The 17057-nt window shown below is 42.8% G+C and overlaps 1 protein-coding gene across 1 annotated transcript; it reads right to left on the bottom strand.

Moving 5' to 3' along the window:
- Positions 1–248: 248 nt before the first annotated feature.
- LOC134481114 (Y-linked testis-specific protein 1-like) lies at positions 249–2436 on the bottom strand. The gene is made up of 2 exons (XM_063270956.1): positions 2310–2436; positions 249–1276 (listed from the first exon to the last, which is right to left on the bottom strand). The coding sequence occupies exon 2, from the start codon at positions 1147–1149 to the stop codon at positions 469–471; it is 681 nt and encodes a 226-aa protein (XP_063127026.1). The 5' UTR covers positions 1150–1276; positions 2310–2436; the 3' UTR covers positions 249–468.
- Between the last annotated feature and the right edge of the window lie 14621 nt (positions 2437–17057).

Here is a 17057-nt window from a genome sequence, read left to right as displayed (position 1 = left end):
TCTATGTCTGGCCCCTCTCCTCTGCTTCCTAAACAACCATCTTTTTTCCCCCGTGCCATCCCTGCTCCTCTAAGCCTCATCTCCAGTTCTTTTCTCTTCCTAAATACCAGACCAGTTCAGTTCTGTTTGTTTTAGCCTACGTGACATCAGACTTACTGTTCACAGCCTTGACCTTTCTGGCTTCCTCTCCATGTTCCATCCACCACAGTCCATCTCCTCCACCAAAGTGTTCACACACAACCCGTCACATCGCACATTTTAATTTTTAGAGCAAAACAAATTCCACTGGAAAAGATACTGGGGTTGTCAAAGGCCCTTGGTTATCTGAAACACAGAAAAACAAACATTTTCCCCCCAATCCTATAAGTTCCCCATCTATGTCCCGCTCACTTTGTGCATTTCACCTTAATGGATCTTTTCCACCAGATTATAGACGTAGATGTGGACGTCGCCATCAAATTTGGTGAACTACACAGAAGGCTTGGCTAGACCTTGGTAAATGACTTTGCCGATCTTTTTGGACCGGTCGCTTCTGGTGAACTGCACACATTGACCTGTTAAGATGTCGCTGTCAACGTCTGACTTCACCTCTGCTGAAGGAGTCTCTGGAATGATACGGAGGTTACCTTCTGCGTAATCATCCAGGAGCTGGTAGATGTATAGGACTGGATCTTTCTCGTAGGTGATGTAAAACCAGTCCTTCATGATCGGCACCTGGGCTTGGACCACCACCCTCCAGTTCTCCTTAGAGACATGTTTGCCCTCAAATTTATGCTCCACCGTTCGGCCAACCATGGCTCTTGCGAGATGTGCGTCTTTCACTTGAGGAAACACTACTTTGTGAGTCAAGACCTTAAGCTTTAAAGTCCTCTCATCACTGTGACGTTCCAGTCCGTAGACACAATCAATTCCATCATACTTGACCAGATAGAGAGTGGGATTTGTTGGCAGTTGATCTAGAATGATGGCCTTCCACTGGGTGACGGGCTCATCACCTTCCTTCCATCCGTGAGAAATTCTGCAGCCCACAATGTTCCCCAGGGCCTGGGGAGAAGGCCGCCTCCTCCCCCGCTTCTGTGTGGATGGTGTGCTCATCCTCCTCAGAGACATCCTCTTCTTCATGGCTGTAGACATAGTGTGGTAGGCCATGGCATCCTGGTCCACTGTCTTGTGGCTATCGTTCTGTGTTCAGGCTTCATACATGCCCATGGCCTGGGTTTGAAGAGCTCGCCTGCTTAAACCAGACAGAATGCTGGTGCCTCTGTCATGTGAGTGCCTGCAAGAACAATGGGGGTGGGGTGGGGAGGGCGATGGACCAAGGCTCTAGTCTAAGAGAACTTTGGAGCAGGTGAGGAAGGCGATGGTAAACAGGTTTGAGCATATGAATCTTATTCTGTCGTAATCAGAAGTTCATAGGAGGGCTGTGCAATGGTGGAGCACACCTTTAATTCCAGCACTTAAGAGGCAGAGGGAGGCAGACCCCTGTGATATCAAGGCCAGCCTGGTCTACAGAGTTAGTTCCAGGGTAGCCAAAGCTACCCACAGAAAAACCCTGCCTCAAAAATCAAAATCTAAAGTTCAAAGGGAAATGAAAAAATGGTTCTCAACAGCTCAGAATAAGATATTCAGACACAGTTCTTCAGCCCGAGGCACTTTGCCTCTGCTGAGGAACCTCTCCTTGAATGGCTAGGTCAGTGTGGGTTTAAGTATCCCTGTCCCCACTTTAAGCAAGCAGAACAGAGAAAGGATAACAAAGGAGCCAGAAGGGTGGCCACACCCCTCTACTACCCTCTAACTATGAACTATGTGGCAACATCCACAAGTGTCTGCCCAGAGACACAGCACACTAGTCCACTGGCTTTCTGTACTGTGCATCCTGACCCAGCCCCAGGTTTATTCTGCGACGCTGTTGCATCTTCAACCGCATCAAGGGATTTTATGTAGGCAACAGCCATTTAGAAATAATATCTCCTGGGGTTGGGATTTAACTCAGTGGTAGAGCAGATGCCTAGCAAGCACAAGGCCCTGGGTTCGGTCCTCACCTCTGAAAAAAAATACCAAAAAAAAAAAAAAAAGAAATATTATCTCCTAAAATGCACAGGCACAGAGAGGTGCTTTGGCATTTTAGTAGGATTATGAATTAGATATTGTTAGCAAAGGATAATAAACTCTTAGACTGACTAGCCTAGACCATCCGCCGAGCTCTCAAACGTGGAAGACATCAGAACATACGGTTACTCGCTGTACGAGGGAAAACTTTTAGCTTTCTGGGCTACAAGGGTCCCAGTTATCTTCATAAACGTATTTACCGAGTGAATATGTCCTAGTCGTCCAGATTCTGTCTTCTGAAACCGGTCAGTGTCCAAAAGCCTGTTGAACAATTGTGGGGTTCAGGAGCTGAACTGGCTTTCACAGCCCGCTGCGAAGATAGTGAACCCACCTTCAGGGGAGTCTAGCGCCCCCAAGTGGAAGAGAAGCGCAACCTCCACCCTTCTCTCTGTGACATCATCCAGGCTCTGCTTACATCATAGAAGCCCTCTCAGCCCAGTTCCTTCCCTAGTTACGCTTAGAAACGTCCAGCATCTAGGTTTTAGCTTCTCCTGTAGCCTCCTGGAGACCCAAAATAAAGTCCCCACCCAAATATTCTGATGACTCGAGTCACAGACTGACCAAGAAGCTCTTTTCATGCATTTTTTTTTCTGAAAAAGTCTTTGGTTTCTGAGTCACCAACATCCTTGGTGGTTATTTTCCCAGCTCCTATCTTTCCTTTGGTTATCTTTACGTCATTCTCCATATCAGAAATATTGCTAGCCTCTCTCTCCGAGGCAGCCCACTGGATAGCACCCCAAAATTAGCTTTGTCAAACCCACAATTAGAGGAGGGCCATTTTTATTCAAACAAAGCTGGAATTTGACAGGATTAAATACCTTGTATTGAAGTCAATGGCAATCATGAATTATGGATTCTTTGCAAAGAGCGAGGAAAAATTAGCTCCTGGACCTGCTTCCAAAGTCGGGATAAACTGATGACAAACCCGATATCGACCAGTCGTATTTTAAATGTCTTAAAATTAACCAGCACTTCAGGTCAAGGAATTTATTAGATCAAATGCAGCAAAACAGGATGAAATAGATGACGTAATTTTGTTTTTGAAATATGGGTAGACAGAATACTGGATGCAGGTAAGTGTGGAATTTACCTGTAAATTACAGGGCACTTTAATAGTTTGTGTCACATAGTTCTTCAGATCTTCAAAAGGATTCTTTTCAGAACCCTCCCCTGTACCCACTACACTCTGACCCTCCCTTCCCTCTCCCCAGTAATTCCCTTCCACATTAACATTATAATTTTTTAAATGTACTTAGAGCTTAACAACTTATGGCAGCTTTTTAAAATCTGTCCACTTTTCTAAGTGCACCGTCTTCTTTTTCTCACTTCTATCCTAGTTTTAAGCACATTTTCCTTCACACTTTGAGTTTTCCTCTCTCTCTGCTCTTATGACTCCTCTGCCATTATGTGACTGTTGTCCACTATGTGGCTGACCTCAATGTGGGGTTAACTCACATGACATGATTTTTTCCCCTTTTTCTCCCCTTCATCTTCCTTCTCTAGGCACCTGCTGAGATTTACAGCCTTGGGCATTTTCTTAAGCCTGGAAAGCGCACACACACACACACACACACACACACACACACACGCGCGCCCATGCACACTCACACATACGCACATACACACAGAAACACTCATACATACCCAAACACACAAACACACACATACATACACACACAAACACACACACATGCACACCCAAACACACACAAAAACATACACATATACACACTCAAACACACAAATACAGTGAGAGACAGAGACAGAGAGAGACACTGTGAGAGACAGAGAGCCCATGAGGCAACAGGTAATATCATCTTTCTAAGAACAATAAACAGAGACAACTTTCAAAAAAGGGAAAAACAAGTAGGCAACAAGAAGAACAATCACGTCATAGCCGTCAACTTGAGGAGGAAAGAGTTTGTCTCACTCTATCTTCTAGGTACTAGTCTGTTACTGAGCGACGTTGGGGCAGGAATTCAGGCAGGACTCTGGAGGCAAGAAAGGAAGTAGAGACAACTTAGAAATGCTGGGTACTGGATTGCTATCCATGACCTACTCAGCTTTCTCTCCTTCTCATACAACCCAGGGCCACCTTCATAGGGGATGACTCTCCCCATAGTGGGCTAGACCCTTCCACATCAACCATCAAAAAAAATCCTTACAAATGTGGCCATAGGACAATCTGATGGAGGCAGTTCTTCAGCTGAGGCTCCTTCTTCCCAGGTTGAGTCAAACTGATAATAAAAACTACCCAGGACCCTGCACATCCATTCTGATTGCCACACTGTGTGCAATAGACAAGCCATTGGAATACCCTTAGCTGTTGATCACTGGATGAATGGCTTAAAAAATGTGATATACATTGATGTGATTCTCATCTATGTGTAAGAGCAAAGGGTTTTGTTCTCAGAAAAACCGATGGGAGTGTAAAACACAATATGTTAAGTGAAACAAGCCAGACTCAAACAGACGATTGTGAAATTTAGATTTTAATAAGGGATATTATGTGAAAGGGGGCATTTAGGAAGAGGACGGGGAGCAGGAGTGTGTGTGTGTGTGTGTGTGTGTGTGTGTGTGTGTGTGTGTGTATGTGAGTGTGTGTAGGTAAAAATGGAGGTGAGTTGTGAGGATGAAGATGGCTAATGTACAGTATAAACCTGTACAAGGAGTCACCTGCAAGCCCACTGACTTGTACATTTAAAGCACATCAATATAAGAGAACTGAGTTTAAACAATGTATTGATTAAATTGGGGGTTTATAGTTTAGAGATATCATAAAGTTTATTCATATTTATCTTCCCACAGGTGGCTCTTGTTGTTTCGAGCTTGATACTGGTGACAGGATATGGCAGTGAGCTTTGGTGTCTCTACCTCATCAATCACCCGGAATTCACGTCATTCAGTGATGCTACCGTGGGGAAGGAGGTAGTTAGAGATCTTAATTGTACAGGACGTGGGAAGAATAATGCCCACCCCCACTATAGATTTCCAAATATTCACCCTCAATTCTGGTTTGAATGTGTTCTCCCAGAAGTAATTTTCTGAAGATGAATCCCCAGTGAAAATGTAGTTGTGAAGAATTGATTAGGTCAAGAGGGATGCGACCTACAAATAAGGATCCATTAATGATGCTATTGTGGAAAAAGGTTCAATTATGAAAGGGAGTTTGGCTCCCTGTCTTGTATTCCTAGCCCATTGGATCCCTTCTGTGGTGACAACATCTCACAAGAACTTCTTCCTCTGTCGATGGTCTCTTCATCTCTGATTTACAGGCTTCTGAATCAGAATCATACAGAATCTGCATCATTATAGACTAGCCAATCGGTGACATTCTGTTTGTCCATACATGCGTGAATATGACTCAGAATTTTGAGCAACCGTGTCATACGGGAAAACGAAACTGGCAGAGAGTAATAGGTTTTTAGTGCTGACTGAAGACAACATGGGTTCAGGGTTAGCGTGTGTGCTCTTCGTGAAAGAAACAGCACAGAGGAAGAGTGTAGATTGGAAAGGTGCAGCTTGGGAGGGACTCAGACATGTACTGTAGGCCTTGTGCGGAGAAGGAGCCATTAGGGAAGGGGAAAGATTGTGAGGGTTAGCTTCAGCCACTGCTTTTGGCTAGCAGAACCCATTTTAGAATCCTCATCTTCGATGATGTAAAAGAAAACTGCCTGGAGTCAGTTGATCCATCAGTAACCATCAAGAGTATGTCCACTATTCCAGAAGGACCCAGGAAAAAGCCTGATCATGGAAGATCCTTTGCCTTCCAGAGATGGAGACTTATCCCCGGCAACACTGGGCAACCCATCTACGTCGGTAAGGGCATCCCACTAAGTCCAGATCAGTGGTCCTTAACCCTTGGATTGAGATCCCTTTGGGATCTCACATGGCCCTTGCACAGGAGTCACATATCATATATCCTGTACATCAGACATTTACATTACAATTCATAACTATAGCAAAATTAAAGTTATGAAGTAGCAATGAAATAATTGTACAGTTGGTGGAGCTGTATGAAAAGGTTACGTTAGGAAGGTCGAGAACCTCTCTTCCTGATTCCTCTAAGATATGCCTGTCGGTGTGGACTGGAGGTATAATCCCTTTTATTCAATCAGGCAAATCCAGAAAAACCAAAACACCACCATAAGGTTATAAAGGATAGACAGCCACTGCACCCACAGTGTCAGGACTGCTGACATCTTAGACAAATGATGTCAAAATGGAAATCACGTCACACCATGACCATCCCCCTAAATGAAAAGCAGAGGAGAAAAAACAGTTCCCTGGTGGTGGCACCAAGAGAAAACCCATGTCAGAATCATCAGCAAGGATTTTAAAGCCAGGATTCAAGCGTTGTCAATGAGAAACTTCCAAAACAAAAGGATACACGTCATCTTGGTGATGTAATAGAAAAAAACAAGAGAAAATCGAATAGGAATCACTGAATTAAAACAAACACTAAGAGTAGGAATTAAAGGCATGTCTGGGCAAGATGAACAATGAAGTGGAGTTTAGAGCAGGCAGAAGGGGCTGGGAAGACGGCTCACTGCTTAGGAACACTGGTTGCTCTTGCAGAGGATCAGGGTGCAGAGGATCTGACGGACTCTTTGGTCAAAACACACACACACATACACACACACAAACACAAACACACACACACACACACCTACTCACATACACACATACATACACACGCAATCACACACACACACACTCACATACACACACACACATAAACACACACAAACACAAACACACACATACCCACTCACATAAACACACACATATGCACACACACAAACACACAAACACACACACACACACACACACACCCCAAAGAGATAAATTTAAAAAAAATTTAAAAAAAGAAGGACCCAGGTATGCCCCTTTAATCCCAGCACTCAGAAGCAAGCTGATCTCTGTGAGTTCAAGACCTACCTGGTTTATACAGTGAGTTTCAGGCCAGCCCTACCTACATAATGAAACCCAGTGTCAAAATAGAACAGAAAAGAGTGTTCTATTTATTTCTGATAATGTAGGCAACAGAGAAACTATTTCTACAGAGAAAGAACTTATTGTTGAGAGAATCAGTGGGCAGGAAGGAGACCCCAATTCTTTGTGTCACTAACTCCATCACAGCCTCAGCAGGAAGCAAGAATGGGTACAGTTAAAAAGGAAGGAGGGTGATTAAAAGAAAAGCTGTGGACCTGGATCAGCCCATCAGCAACAGAAAACCAGCTGGGATGAGATGGCTTCACCAGCCAATGTCTCTGACTGACAGTCCTATTAGCAGCAGGATGATCTTTTCCTTCAAGTACCCTGGACTTTTCAGACACTCAGAAACCACAGAACAAATTGTGGCAAATGCCTAAGAAAGGATGTCTTGTGGGACATGTTTCTGTATATAGGTTTCATGTAGCCCAGGCTGGCCTCAAACACACTATGCACCCAAGGATGATATTGAACTCCTGGTTCTCCTCCTGGTAATGGGACTATGGGGATGGACCACCACACCAGGCTGATGAGGTACTGTAGGTGGAGCCCAGAGCTGTGTGAGAGCCAAGTGAGCACTCTGTCCACTGAGCTGCATATCCAGCCCCTCGGGATCTGTTCCGCTAATACAACAAAACTAAAATAGATGTCTTCAGTGAGAGACAACAGGAGTCTCCCAGTCCAGAAACATTAAATCACACATTCACAAGTAATAGAGATGTCAAGAAATAATGAAACTATGTAACAGTAAGAAAAAAAGAAGAAGATAGGAAACATACTATCAAAATGTGTGAGACATAACTATGGAGGTGCTAAGTGGAAACTTTATTTACAACACTAATTCTTAGATTAGAAACAAAGACCAGCAACCTAATTTTTTATCTACACTAGAAAGTAAGAAAATAATTAATTCAATGAAAAAATAATTGTTAAAATGAAGCCCAAAACACTAAACACTAAAAATAAGAAATTAACAAAAAAAAGCCAATAAAACACAATCAGTTTTTTTTAAAACAAAGAATTTTATTTTTACGTCTCGATTAGACCTAGATAGAAAAATATAAGATCCATTCTGTTTGGCGATTTAAAAAAAAAAAAAGAAATTACCATGTTTTAGAGTTTATGCAGAACACTGAACCTGGTACCGCAGACAAAAATTTAAAAAAAAATTATTCATCGTTTAAACTCTTTTTAATGACAGTGTTTATCCTCAACTTGTCTCTCCTATAATCTGTTTAGTATCAGACAAGATTTCCAGGGTTGCCATATGGAGATTGTGCAGTGTTGAAATGGAAGCACAGTGTTGTATTCCCAATACAGACTCTGGTTGAGAACATCATTGTTTTTCTCACGAGGAAACTAGCACAAGATCCAAGCCCAGTCTCCCGAGGCGTTGTCCCATCTTAGAGACAATTCTTCAGACAGCACTTCCCATGTGTCATATTTTTCTGCAAAAATCGAAACAGACTTGTTTGCTGCACTGTTTGGTCTGCCGTGCTGCTTGGTAGATCCTGGACCATCACACATGATGAAACTTCTTGCCCACACCCCCAAACTACAGCACTGGTATCAGTGTAGAGGAAATAGGAGAGACAGAAACGAAAAAGGAAAAAAAATACAACCTGTTGTTGTTTGGAGAAGAGTCATGTAAGTAGGCCAAGCTGAACTTGGACTTTCTATGTAGCCCAGGATGGCCTTGGACTTAATATGTAGCCCAGGCTGTCTTTGGACTTACTATGTAGCCCAGGCTGGCCTTGATTTATGATATAGTCCAGGCTGTATTTGGACTTACTATGTAGCCCAGGCTGGCCATGGACTTATTCTGTAGCCCAGGCTGGCCTTGATTTACGATGTAGCCCAGGCTGTCTTTGGAATTACTATGTAGCCCGGCTGGATTTGAACTTGTGATCTTCGCGAGTATTGAGAATATAGGAATGCACTACCACACTCAGCTTTGTATCTGTTATTATAAGTGACTCAGTTGTGTCCCCTCATTTGCCAGCCTCCCTCAACATCAACTACAGCATCCACAATCACCCACTGGGATAATCCCATCCTTTAACTCATCTGTTAAGGTCAGACTTTACAGAACAGAGAGTCAGCAGGGTCCTCCTCCTTATTAGAACACATTTGTGTGGCGGGATTTGAGTGATTGTTTGAGTGAGCCAGTCATACCTTAACCTGGTTCTGATATTATAATCAAGACAAAAAAAAAGAAGAATAAGAAAACAAAAGTAAAGGAGATGGGTCCAACACCAAGACTTGAACCTTAGAAGGTGAGGAGATGGCCCACAGGTCTCAGGTAAATGATGGGCAGGCTTTGTGTCCCACATAGAATCCCATTCCAGGGAGGTAGAGATAGGGCAGATCCCCAGGGCAAGATAGCTGTCAGGACTAGTCATATTGGTGAACTCTGGGTTTGACTGAGAAATGCAGCTTCAATGAATAAGTTAGAAGAGAAATGGATTAGTCCCTACATTATACACTGCACGTGCACGTATGTACACACACACACACACACACACACACACACACACACACAGATACAGACACACATACACAGGAACAAAACAACAACAAAAAAAAAAAACCTTGGACTTAAGGCATTGCCTCCACTGTAGTAGCACATAGTAGGAGGTGGGGATCTAAATAAGTGTTCCTTTCCACCCCCACAAAGACCAACATACTTATGAACCCTCAGCCCTGGATCTGTACAATCTGCTGAGGACTCCCAGATGTTTAGTTTAGTCTCCTCGCTCTGTAACATATTCTGGTATTCTGTTTCAGGAATCCTGAGCTGGGGCTCGGCTGACTTGAGTCTCACTCCCAGTCTTGCATCCAAGACAACTTTCAGCTGCCATGTACTGATCCTTGGAATTCCCTGCCAAGGTTCCCTGAATTGCATTTCTCACGAGGCCACGCCATGAAGTCAGAGAAAGTGCAGCTGTCTTACTCTGCCATTTATTAGCTTAGAGTATTGGGAAATTGGCTCGACATTTAAACCTCACTTCCCTCATGTATAAGTGAGCAGGCGAACAATTCCAGTTCATCAGATCTACATTAGGAGTGAGTTAGAAAAACACATCAAAACAATTAGTGCCAATGTGTTTTATGAATGATAAGCAGTATTATTTATATGATTTGTAACATAGGATATTATTGTTCTTGGAACGTAACAGTTTCATTATCTTTGCAAGGATGATGCGAGGAAAGAATCTAGGATGCAGAAATGCTTCCTTTTTTGCTTTATTTCCAAGAAGCATTTCTTTCTGATCCAATTATTTTTTTTTAAACTTACTTTCCACTCCATCTCCCTTTAGGTGATTAGGTTAGAACGTGGTTTGGTGAGAGGGGTTATAAAACAGGTTACAGAATATATCTACAAGATCAACTGTTGAGTTCAGTTGAGGCACCCTCCATGGATAAGCCATGCTCCCCCTGAAGCTATTGATTTCTTTTCTTTTTTTATTTTCATTGATTTCTTGTGATGGCTAGTCTAGGAGGAAAGAACCTCTATCGAGGAGCTTCCTCCATCAGATTGGCCTTGACTATGTCCAGGTGGCATTTCCTTGACTGTTCACTGATGTAGGAGAGCCTGGTCTACTGTGGGCAGCACCGCCCTATGCGGGTGTGTCTGGACTCTGTAAAGGTAGTTGAATGTGTGCTTAGAAGCAAGCCAGTGAGCAGTCTCTGTAGTTTCTGTTTCACAATCCTGTCTTGGTTTTCCTTGATGATGGCTGGAAGAGATAAGATGAAATAAAGTTTTCCCTTCCAAAGCTGGCTTTGGTGAGTGTATTCATCAGAGCAATAGAAAACCAAAATTAAGCAAAAATCACAGTCCCAGATGTGGGATGTCTTCCTGAATGTTGCTGACCAGCGAGATTCCAAAATCCCTCACAACTTTACAGGTTGTTGCCATTGATCTTCGTAGCCCTCCAGAACTTGATGGTAAGACCCTATTGCTGAGGACACTGAATCCTTTTGGTCACAGAACACAGAAGTGTCAATCTGAAGCTTAGGTGGAAGCATCTTCTAAAATGGCTAGCCTTCTTGGTTCAAGAAAGTGTTATGTAGGCTTCCAGGGGAGAAAATCATCTACAACCTTACTTGGGGGTGAACCATTCAAGCTAAAATGTCAGGCAAGATGTGCCCCTAATGTGTTAGTGGCATCGCAGTCATGGGAGCAACCAGTGGCTTTCCAATTGCATACAAGGCATATGCCACACGAGGGAATACACACCAGGTTCTATAAACTGGTCAAGAACCTATGATTATGGTGATATAGGTCCTATGAAAGAAGCTAATGCTAAATACATTGTCGAACTTCCTTCCAAACATCCATATTTGTATCTACAGATCAGCGATGCACTCATCTCTCATCAGACAAGAAGCCTTTGACTACCATGGGCAGAGACGTACAGCTGGACAAATTGCTGGGAATCAGTGGTGTTGGACTGTTCAGGTGGAAATAGGACAGCTAAGTCTTCTCCTCCACAGCTCAGAGAACATCATGAAAGAGTGGGTGGAAGGAATATAGGAACCAGAAGATGGGGAAGGGGACAGCAAAAGGATATCTTTCAGATTGGACCTAGTCATTGAACTCTTAAACTGATGGCAGCTATGGTCATGGGATCAAGACTGGGCCCCTCCACACTTCATCACAGGTGGGAGATGCCATAAAGATCCTCCCCTCCCTTGGCAATCAACTTTTATTGGAGGAGGGTTCTATCCTGCAGGCTTAGATTTTTCAAGACCTACTTTAGTAAGAGTTTTTACACCCTTTCACCTTCCTCTATCCCACCACCCACCAGAGGTAGTGGAAAGGAAAGGATATTAGGGCGAACAAAGGACGATATGGACCTGCTTAAAAATAGTTCTCTGGGGGGATTGCAATCTTCATCATCAGGATATCAGTTCAGTTGACATGAGTCAGCTGAGGTAGGTCGATCTACTTTCAAACACCATTCACGAATCACCAAGGACAGTTCAACCCAGAAGAAATTGCTGAGCTCTTCCAATTGGCCTGGGTTCGAGGAGGCAGCAAGAAGCCACCGCAATGTCACCACAAGAAGTTCTCTGGTGCTTTTCTCTCTACAAAGCCATGACAAACAGTGGTCAGTGAAGAAGGAAAGGTGAACCAATGCCACAGCATGGTCCATGAAGACCAGTGTAATCAAAGTCCATTGAGCATCAGCGAAGAGTGGCAAGGCTAGCCAATGCCGTGGGGTTGCCGACTGTTGTCCAGGGTTATACTCGTAGCCTTTCTAAACATCACGTGCCCTTTTCCCAGGCAGAGACCAGAAACACCATGTGTTTGTTCTCACCAAAACATCCTCCCCTAAGACAGTTTCCAGAACAACATCCATGACACAGTTGAGTCTCCAAAGAAACCAGAAATTTCTGCTTCACTCCCTTCTTCATTCTTGTACCCGTAGATCAGTTGTTCTGTCGAATTCCTCTGTACTCATGTAATTAATTAAACTTAGGGACTACACACAGAAAGGAGACATGAAATAGGAGGGGGGACTTATTGAGAATATTGGTGCCAATTGGAGAGGGAATGGCGTGAGAGAAGGGGTTGACCAAGGGGATGACGGAGGAGGATGAGGGAGGAAGCAAGGGAGAACTGAAGGATGGGATGGGAGAATGAGGGAGGGGGATGAGGGAGGGGAATTGGGAAGGGAAATACAGAAAGGAAAGGTCTAAAACTCATTATATAAGTATATGAAATTATTAAACAAGAACATCAAAACATCATTTTTTTAAAAAAAAGTTTAATGTTTCTCTTTATAGAGGGTCAATCATTACAACTTAGGGCTTATTTTGTTGGATCAATTTTGTCTTTAAGTTTTTTTAGTTCCTTGGAGCAAATAGTCAGATGTGAAGTTTTATTTCGAGTCAGTGCTGTCCAGGGTTTTGTGTGAGTGAAAAATCAAGTCAGTAAATATTTTGTATTTATCGACGAAATCCCACTGAGTTCTTTCCAGTAATTTTCCTTTTATCACACTCCACCCACAGCCCTTCTCAAAACGCTGGCTGAATTAAGTACCTGCCTCTGAATGGGACACAAGTTCAAACCAGTGGAAGTGGGAAAAAGCAACTAAGAGCAAACAAAGTAACAAACAGCAAAACTCTTCCCTCTGCATCTGGGATGCCATTTTGTGGTTTTGGAGAGTCTCCTACATTGAACAAAATGAAAGAGTAGAGTCTGAGGTGGTGTTTAACTTAGTGAAAAAAGGCAGGCATAGCTGCAAATCGGGGGTAGGTGGGGGTAGGCTGACAGGGCGGTTCCTCTCTTGATGATGTATGTAAACACCAAAGCTGAGCATGAAGAGAACCTCCAAGTGAAAACAGCTTTGCCAAAATTTATGAACACAAGAGCGATTGTATCACACCGACTGAACACTCACAGAAATAAATCACACCACACGTCTAGTAGGCGTGTTTACACACATCAAGTGGTGCTGTGTTTGGGGGGCTGTATAAACAATGATTGTGTGTGACTGGAGAGGTGTCTTGGTAGTTGAGAACCATTACTGCTCTTGCAGAGGACCTGAGTTCAGACCCTGGCACCAACATGGTGGCTCACAAGCATTGATTACTCTTGTTCAGTTCTGTGCCCTGCTCCTGTCTCCTGTATTGGTGAGTACACATGTGGTCGTGAGGGAAACTGACTTGAGCCTGTGGCCTCCCATGTCTTATTGACAGCTATACCTGCTTTTCTTCCCTAAGTTTCTTGTGGCTTCTGTATATGTATCTTTTATACAGATTCATAAAAGAAAGGGAAACAGCCATATATGGAATTTAAAACAGGAAATAAATAAAGAAAGAAAGAAACAAACAAACAAACAAAGAAACAAAGGAACAAAGGAAGGAAGAAAGAAAGAAAGAAAGAAAGAAAGAAAGAAAGAAAGAAAGAACAAAGAAAGCTGAACACCCTCCAGGTCTGCAATGTGACCATCACTCTCCAGTTGCTATGCTTTCCCCATCATGATGGATGGTACCAGCTCAAACAATGGGTCAAAATAAACACTTCCTGACTCTTTTTTTATTGGAATTTTATGTATTTAAATTTCAAATGTTATCCCCTTTCCTGGATCCCCTCTTTCCCATTCTCTCTCCTCCTGCTTCAGTGATGATGCTTTTCTTCCCACCCACTCCCATCTCAACACCCTGGCATTCCCCCAGTTTGGGGAAATGAGCCTTCAGAGGACCAAGGGCTTCTCCTCCTATTGATGACAGACAATGCCATCCTCTGCTATATATGTGGCTGGAGCCGTGGGACCCTCCATGTGTCCTGTCATTATCCCTCCAATCATGGGTTATGGGCTGTCATGCAGGTGCTGGTAATTTCACAGCAGGTACCGATTCCCACAAAACTATCTCCCCAGCTTGCATTTTATCCATGTTTCTGGCATGCTGGAGAACCTGTATTTTGTTTATTTGGCCCATAGCTAGACGCTCTTTCTTGGAATATAAGTCAGTGATCTACCTTCCTAATGCTGCCCCTTTAACACAGCTCCTATGTTGTTACGACCCTTGATGACACAATTATTCTTGTTGCTTCTTCATAGTTGTAATTTTTCTTCTGTTATGAATCGTAGTCGGTAATCATTTTGGATACTGAAGTTTGTCAAAGGGATCGTGACCCACACACAGGTTGTGAACCGCAGCTATAACCGGTTGGTGGCAAGATATATTTGAAGGACAACCTGGGGAAGACAACCGCCAGCCCTGGGTCCTAAGGCCATCGTTTTATGGACTTAGCTCACCTCTTCACCTCCTTCAATATGGAGTCATGGGAGGAGCGTTTGTCACTTTGAATAAAACAAACCTTAACGGAGACACACGATGGTTCGTTATTGCTACCATTTTGTAATTTCCTGCCCCAAAACCTCACATTTTAAACATCATCAAAAGCCAAGAAAATAGGCATAAAGATCTGTCTGTGTGAGGCACTGCCCACAATTCATTTCGTTCACCTGGGCCTCAGCTTTAGAAGACTGCAATCATCAGCCGTTTGAGACATCCACTTCCTGCTCCTGTTTTGTGAAGAAAAAAAATGAAGCTAAATAGAACAATAGAGATGGAGTGTACAGGACGGGTAGTGGGTTTAGAGCTCCTAAGGAAAGCTCGCACACAGTGAGGTGTGTCAACACATCTCAGCTGACTCAGAAGCAAACAGGTGAGGACCATAGGAAGCCTTGGGCATGAGCAACAGGGATGAAGGTGTCTTTCCAAGGCAGCGAGACTGAGTAGAGCATCCTTCCTTGGGCTAGTTGAAGTGAGGAAGCTAGTGGTTCTTCACCTAAGTCATCGCACGCTGAGCCGTCTCGTGAAGTTCTGGACCCGTCACTCTCCAGGGCCTGAGGTTGAAATGCCGCCGCCCCCCCACAACCCCCATAGGAACAAGCACTTGTTCCAAGGAGAGGTGCTTGGAGACGTCATTCTTTGAAGCCATGTGTTCAAGATTCTTTCCGACCTTTTCTTCTATTCGTTTGAGTGTTTCTGGTTTGATGTGTAGGTCCTTGATTCACTTGTACTTAAGCTTTGTACATGGTCATAAAAATGGGATAATTTGCATTCATCTACATGCTGATTTTCTGTTGAATCAGCACTATTTTTGGAAAATGCTATGTTTCTTCCTTTGGATGGTTTTATCTCCCTTGCCAAATATCAAATGATGGGTGTGTGGGTTCATTTTGGGGTCTTCAATTCTATTCCACTGGTCTATCCATCTGTCTCTGTATGAATGCCATGCAGTTTTTATCACTGTTGCTCTGTAATTCTGCCTGAGTTCATGGGTGATGATTCCCCCAGAAGTTCTTTTATTGTTGAGAATAGTTTTAGCTATCCTGGCTCTTTCTTATTCCAAATGAATTTGCAAATTGCTCTTTCTATCTCTATTAAAGAAGTGAGTAGGAATTTTGATGGATATTGCATTGAATGTGTAGTTTGTTTTTGGCAAAATGTTCATCTTGACTATATTAATCCTGTCAATCCATGAACATGGAAGCTCTTTCTACCTTCTGAGATCTTCCTCAATTTCTTTCATCAGATACTTGATCTTCTTTTCATACAGATCATTCACCTGCTTGGTTAATCTCACACCAAGATATTTTATATTATTTGGGACTATTGTGAAGTGTGTGATTTCATTATTTTCTTTCTCAGCCTGTTTATCCATTGAGGAGAGGAAGGCTTCTGGTATGTTAGAGATAATTTTATACCCTGACACTTTGCTGAACTTATTTATCAGGTTAAGTAGTTCTCTGGTGGAACTTTTGGGGTCACTTAAGTATATACTATCATATCATCTGCAAATAGTGATATTTTGATATCTTCCCTTCCAATTTGAATCCCTTTGACCCTCTTTTCCTGTCTGGTTTCTCTGGCTATCACATGGAGTCCTGTTTTGAATATGTAGGGAGAGATTGGGCAGCCTTGTCTAGTCCCTGATTTCAGTGGCATTGCTTCAAGTTTCTCTCCATTTAGTTTGATGGTAGATACATGTTTGCTGCATATTTCTTAGACTATGTTTTGATATGAGCCTTCAATTCCTGATTTTTCCAGGACTTTTATCCCCAAGGGTAGTTGAATTTTGTCAAATGCTTTCTCACTATCTAATGAAATGACCTTGTGCTCCTTATCTTTGAGTTTGTTTACATGATGGATTAAATTTTGAATTTTCCTATATTAAACCATCCTTCCATCCCTGGGTTCAAGTCTACTTGATCATGATGGATGATTTTTTAGATGTGTTCTTAGATTCTGTTTGCCATAATTTTATTGAGTATTTTTCATCAATATTCATAAGGGAAATTGGTTTGAAGTTCTCTTTCTGTGCTGAGTCTTTGTGTGGTTTAGGTATAAGAGTAATTGTGGATTCATATAAGGAATGCGCTCGTGCTCCGTCTGTTTAAATTTTGTGGAAGAGTTTTGACAATATTAGT

The sequence above is a fragment of the Rattus norvegicus genome, chromosome 11 (genome assembly GCF_036323735.1).
Source record: "Rattus norvegicus strain BN/NHsdMcwi chromosome 11, GRCr8, whole genome shotgun sequence".
Taxonomy (NCBI): Eukaryota; Metazoa; Chordata; class Mammalia; order Rodentia; family Muridae; genus Rattus; species Rattus norvegicus.
This window is presented reverse-complemented; position numbering and strand designations above follow the sequence as displayed.

Coding starts and splice junctions, on each gene's coding strand:
- LOC134481114 (XM_063270956.1), bottom strand. CDS start 1,149: ATGGCCTACCACACTATGTCTACAGCCATGAAGAAGAGGATGTCTCTG.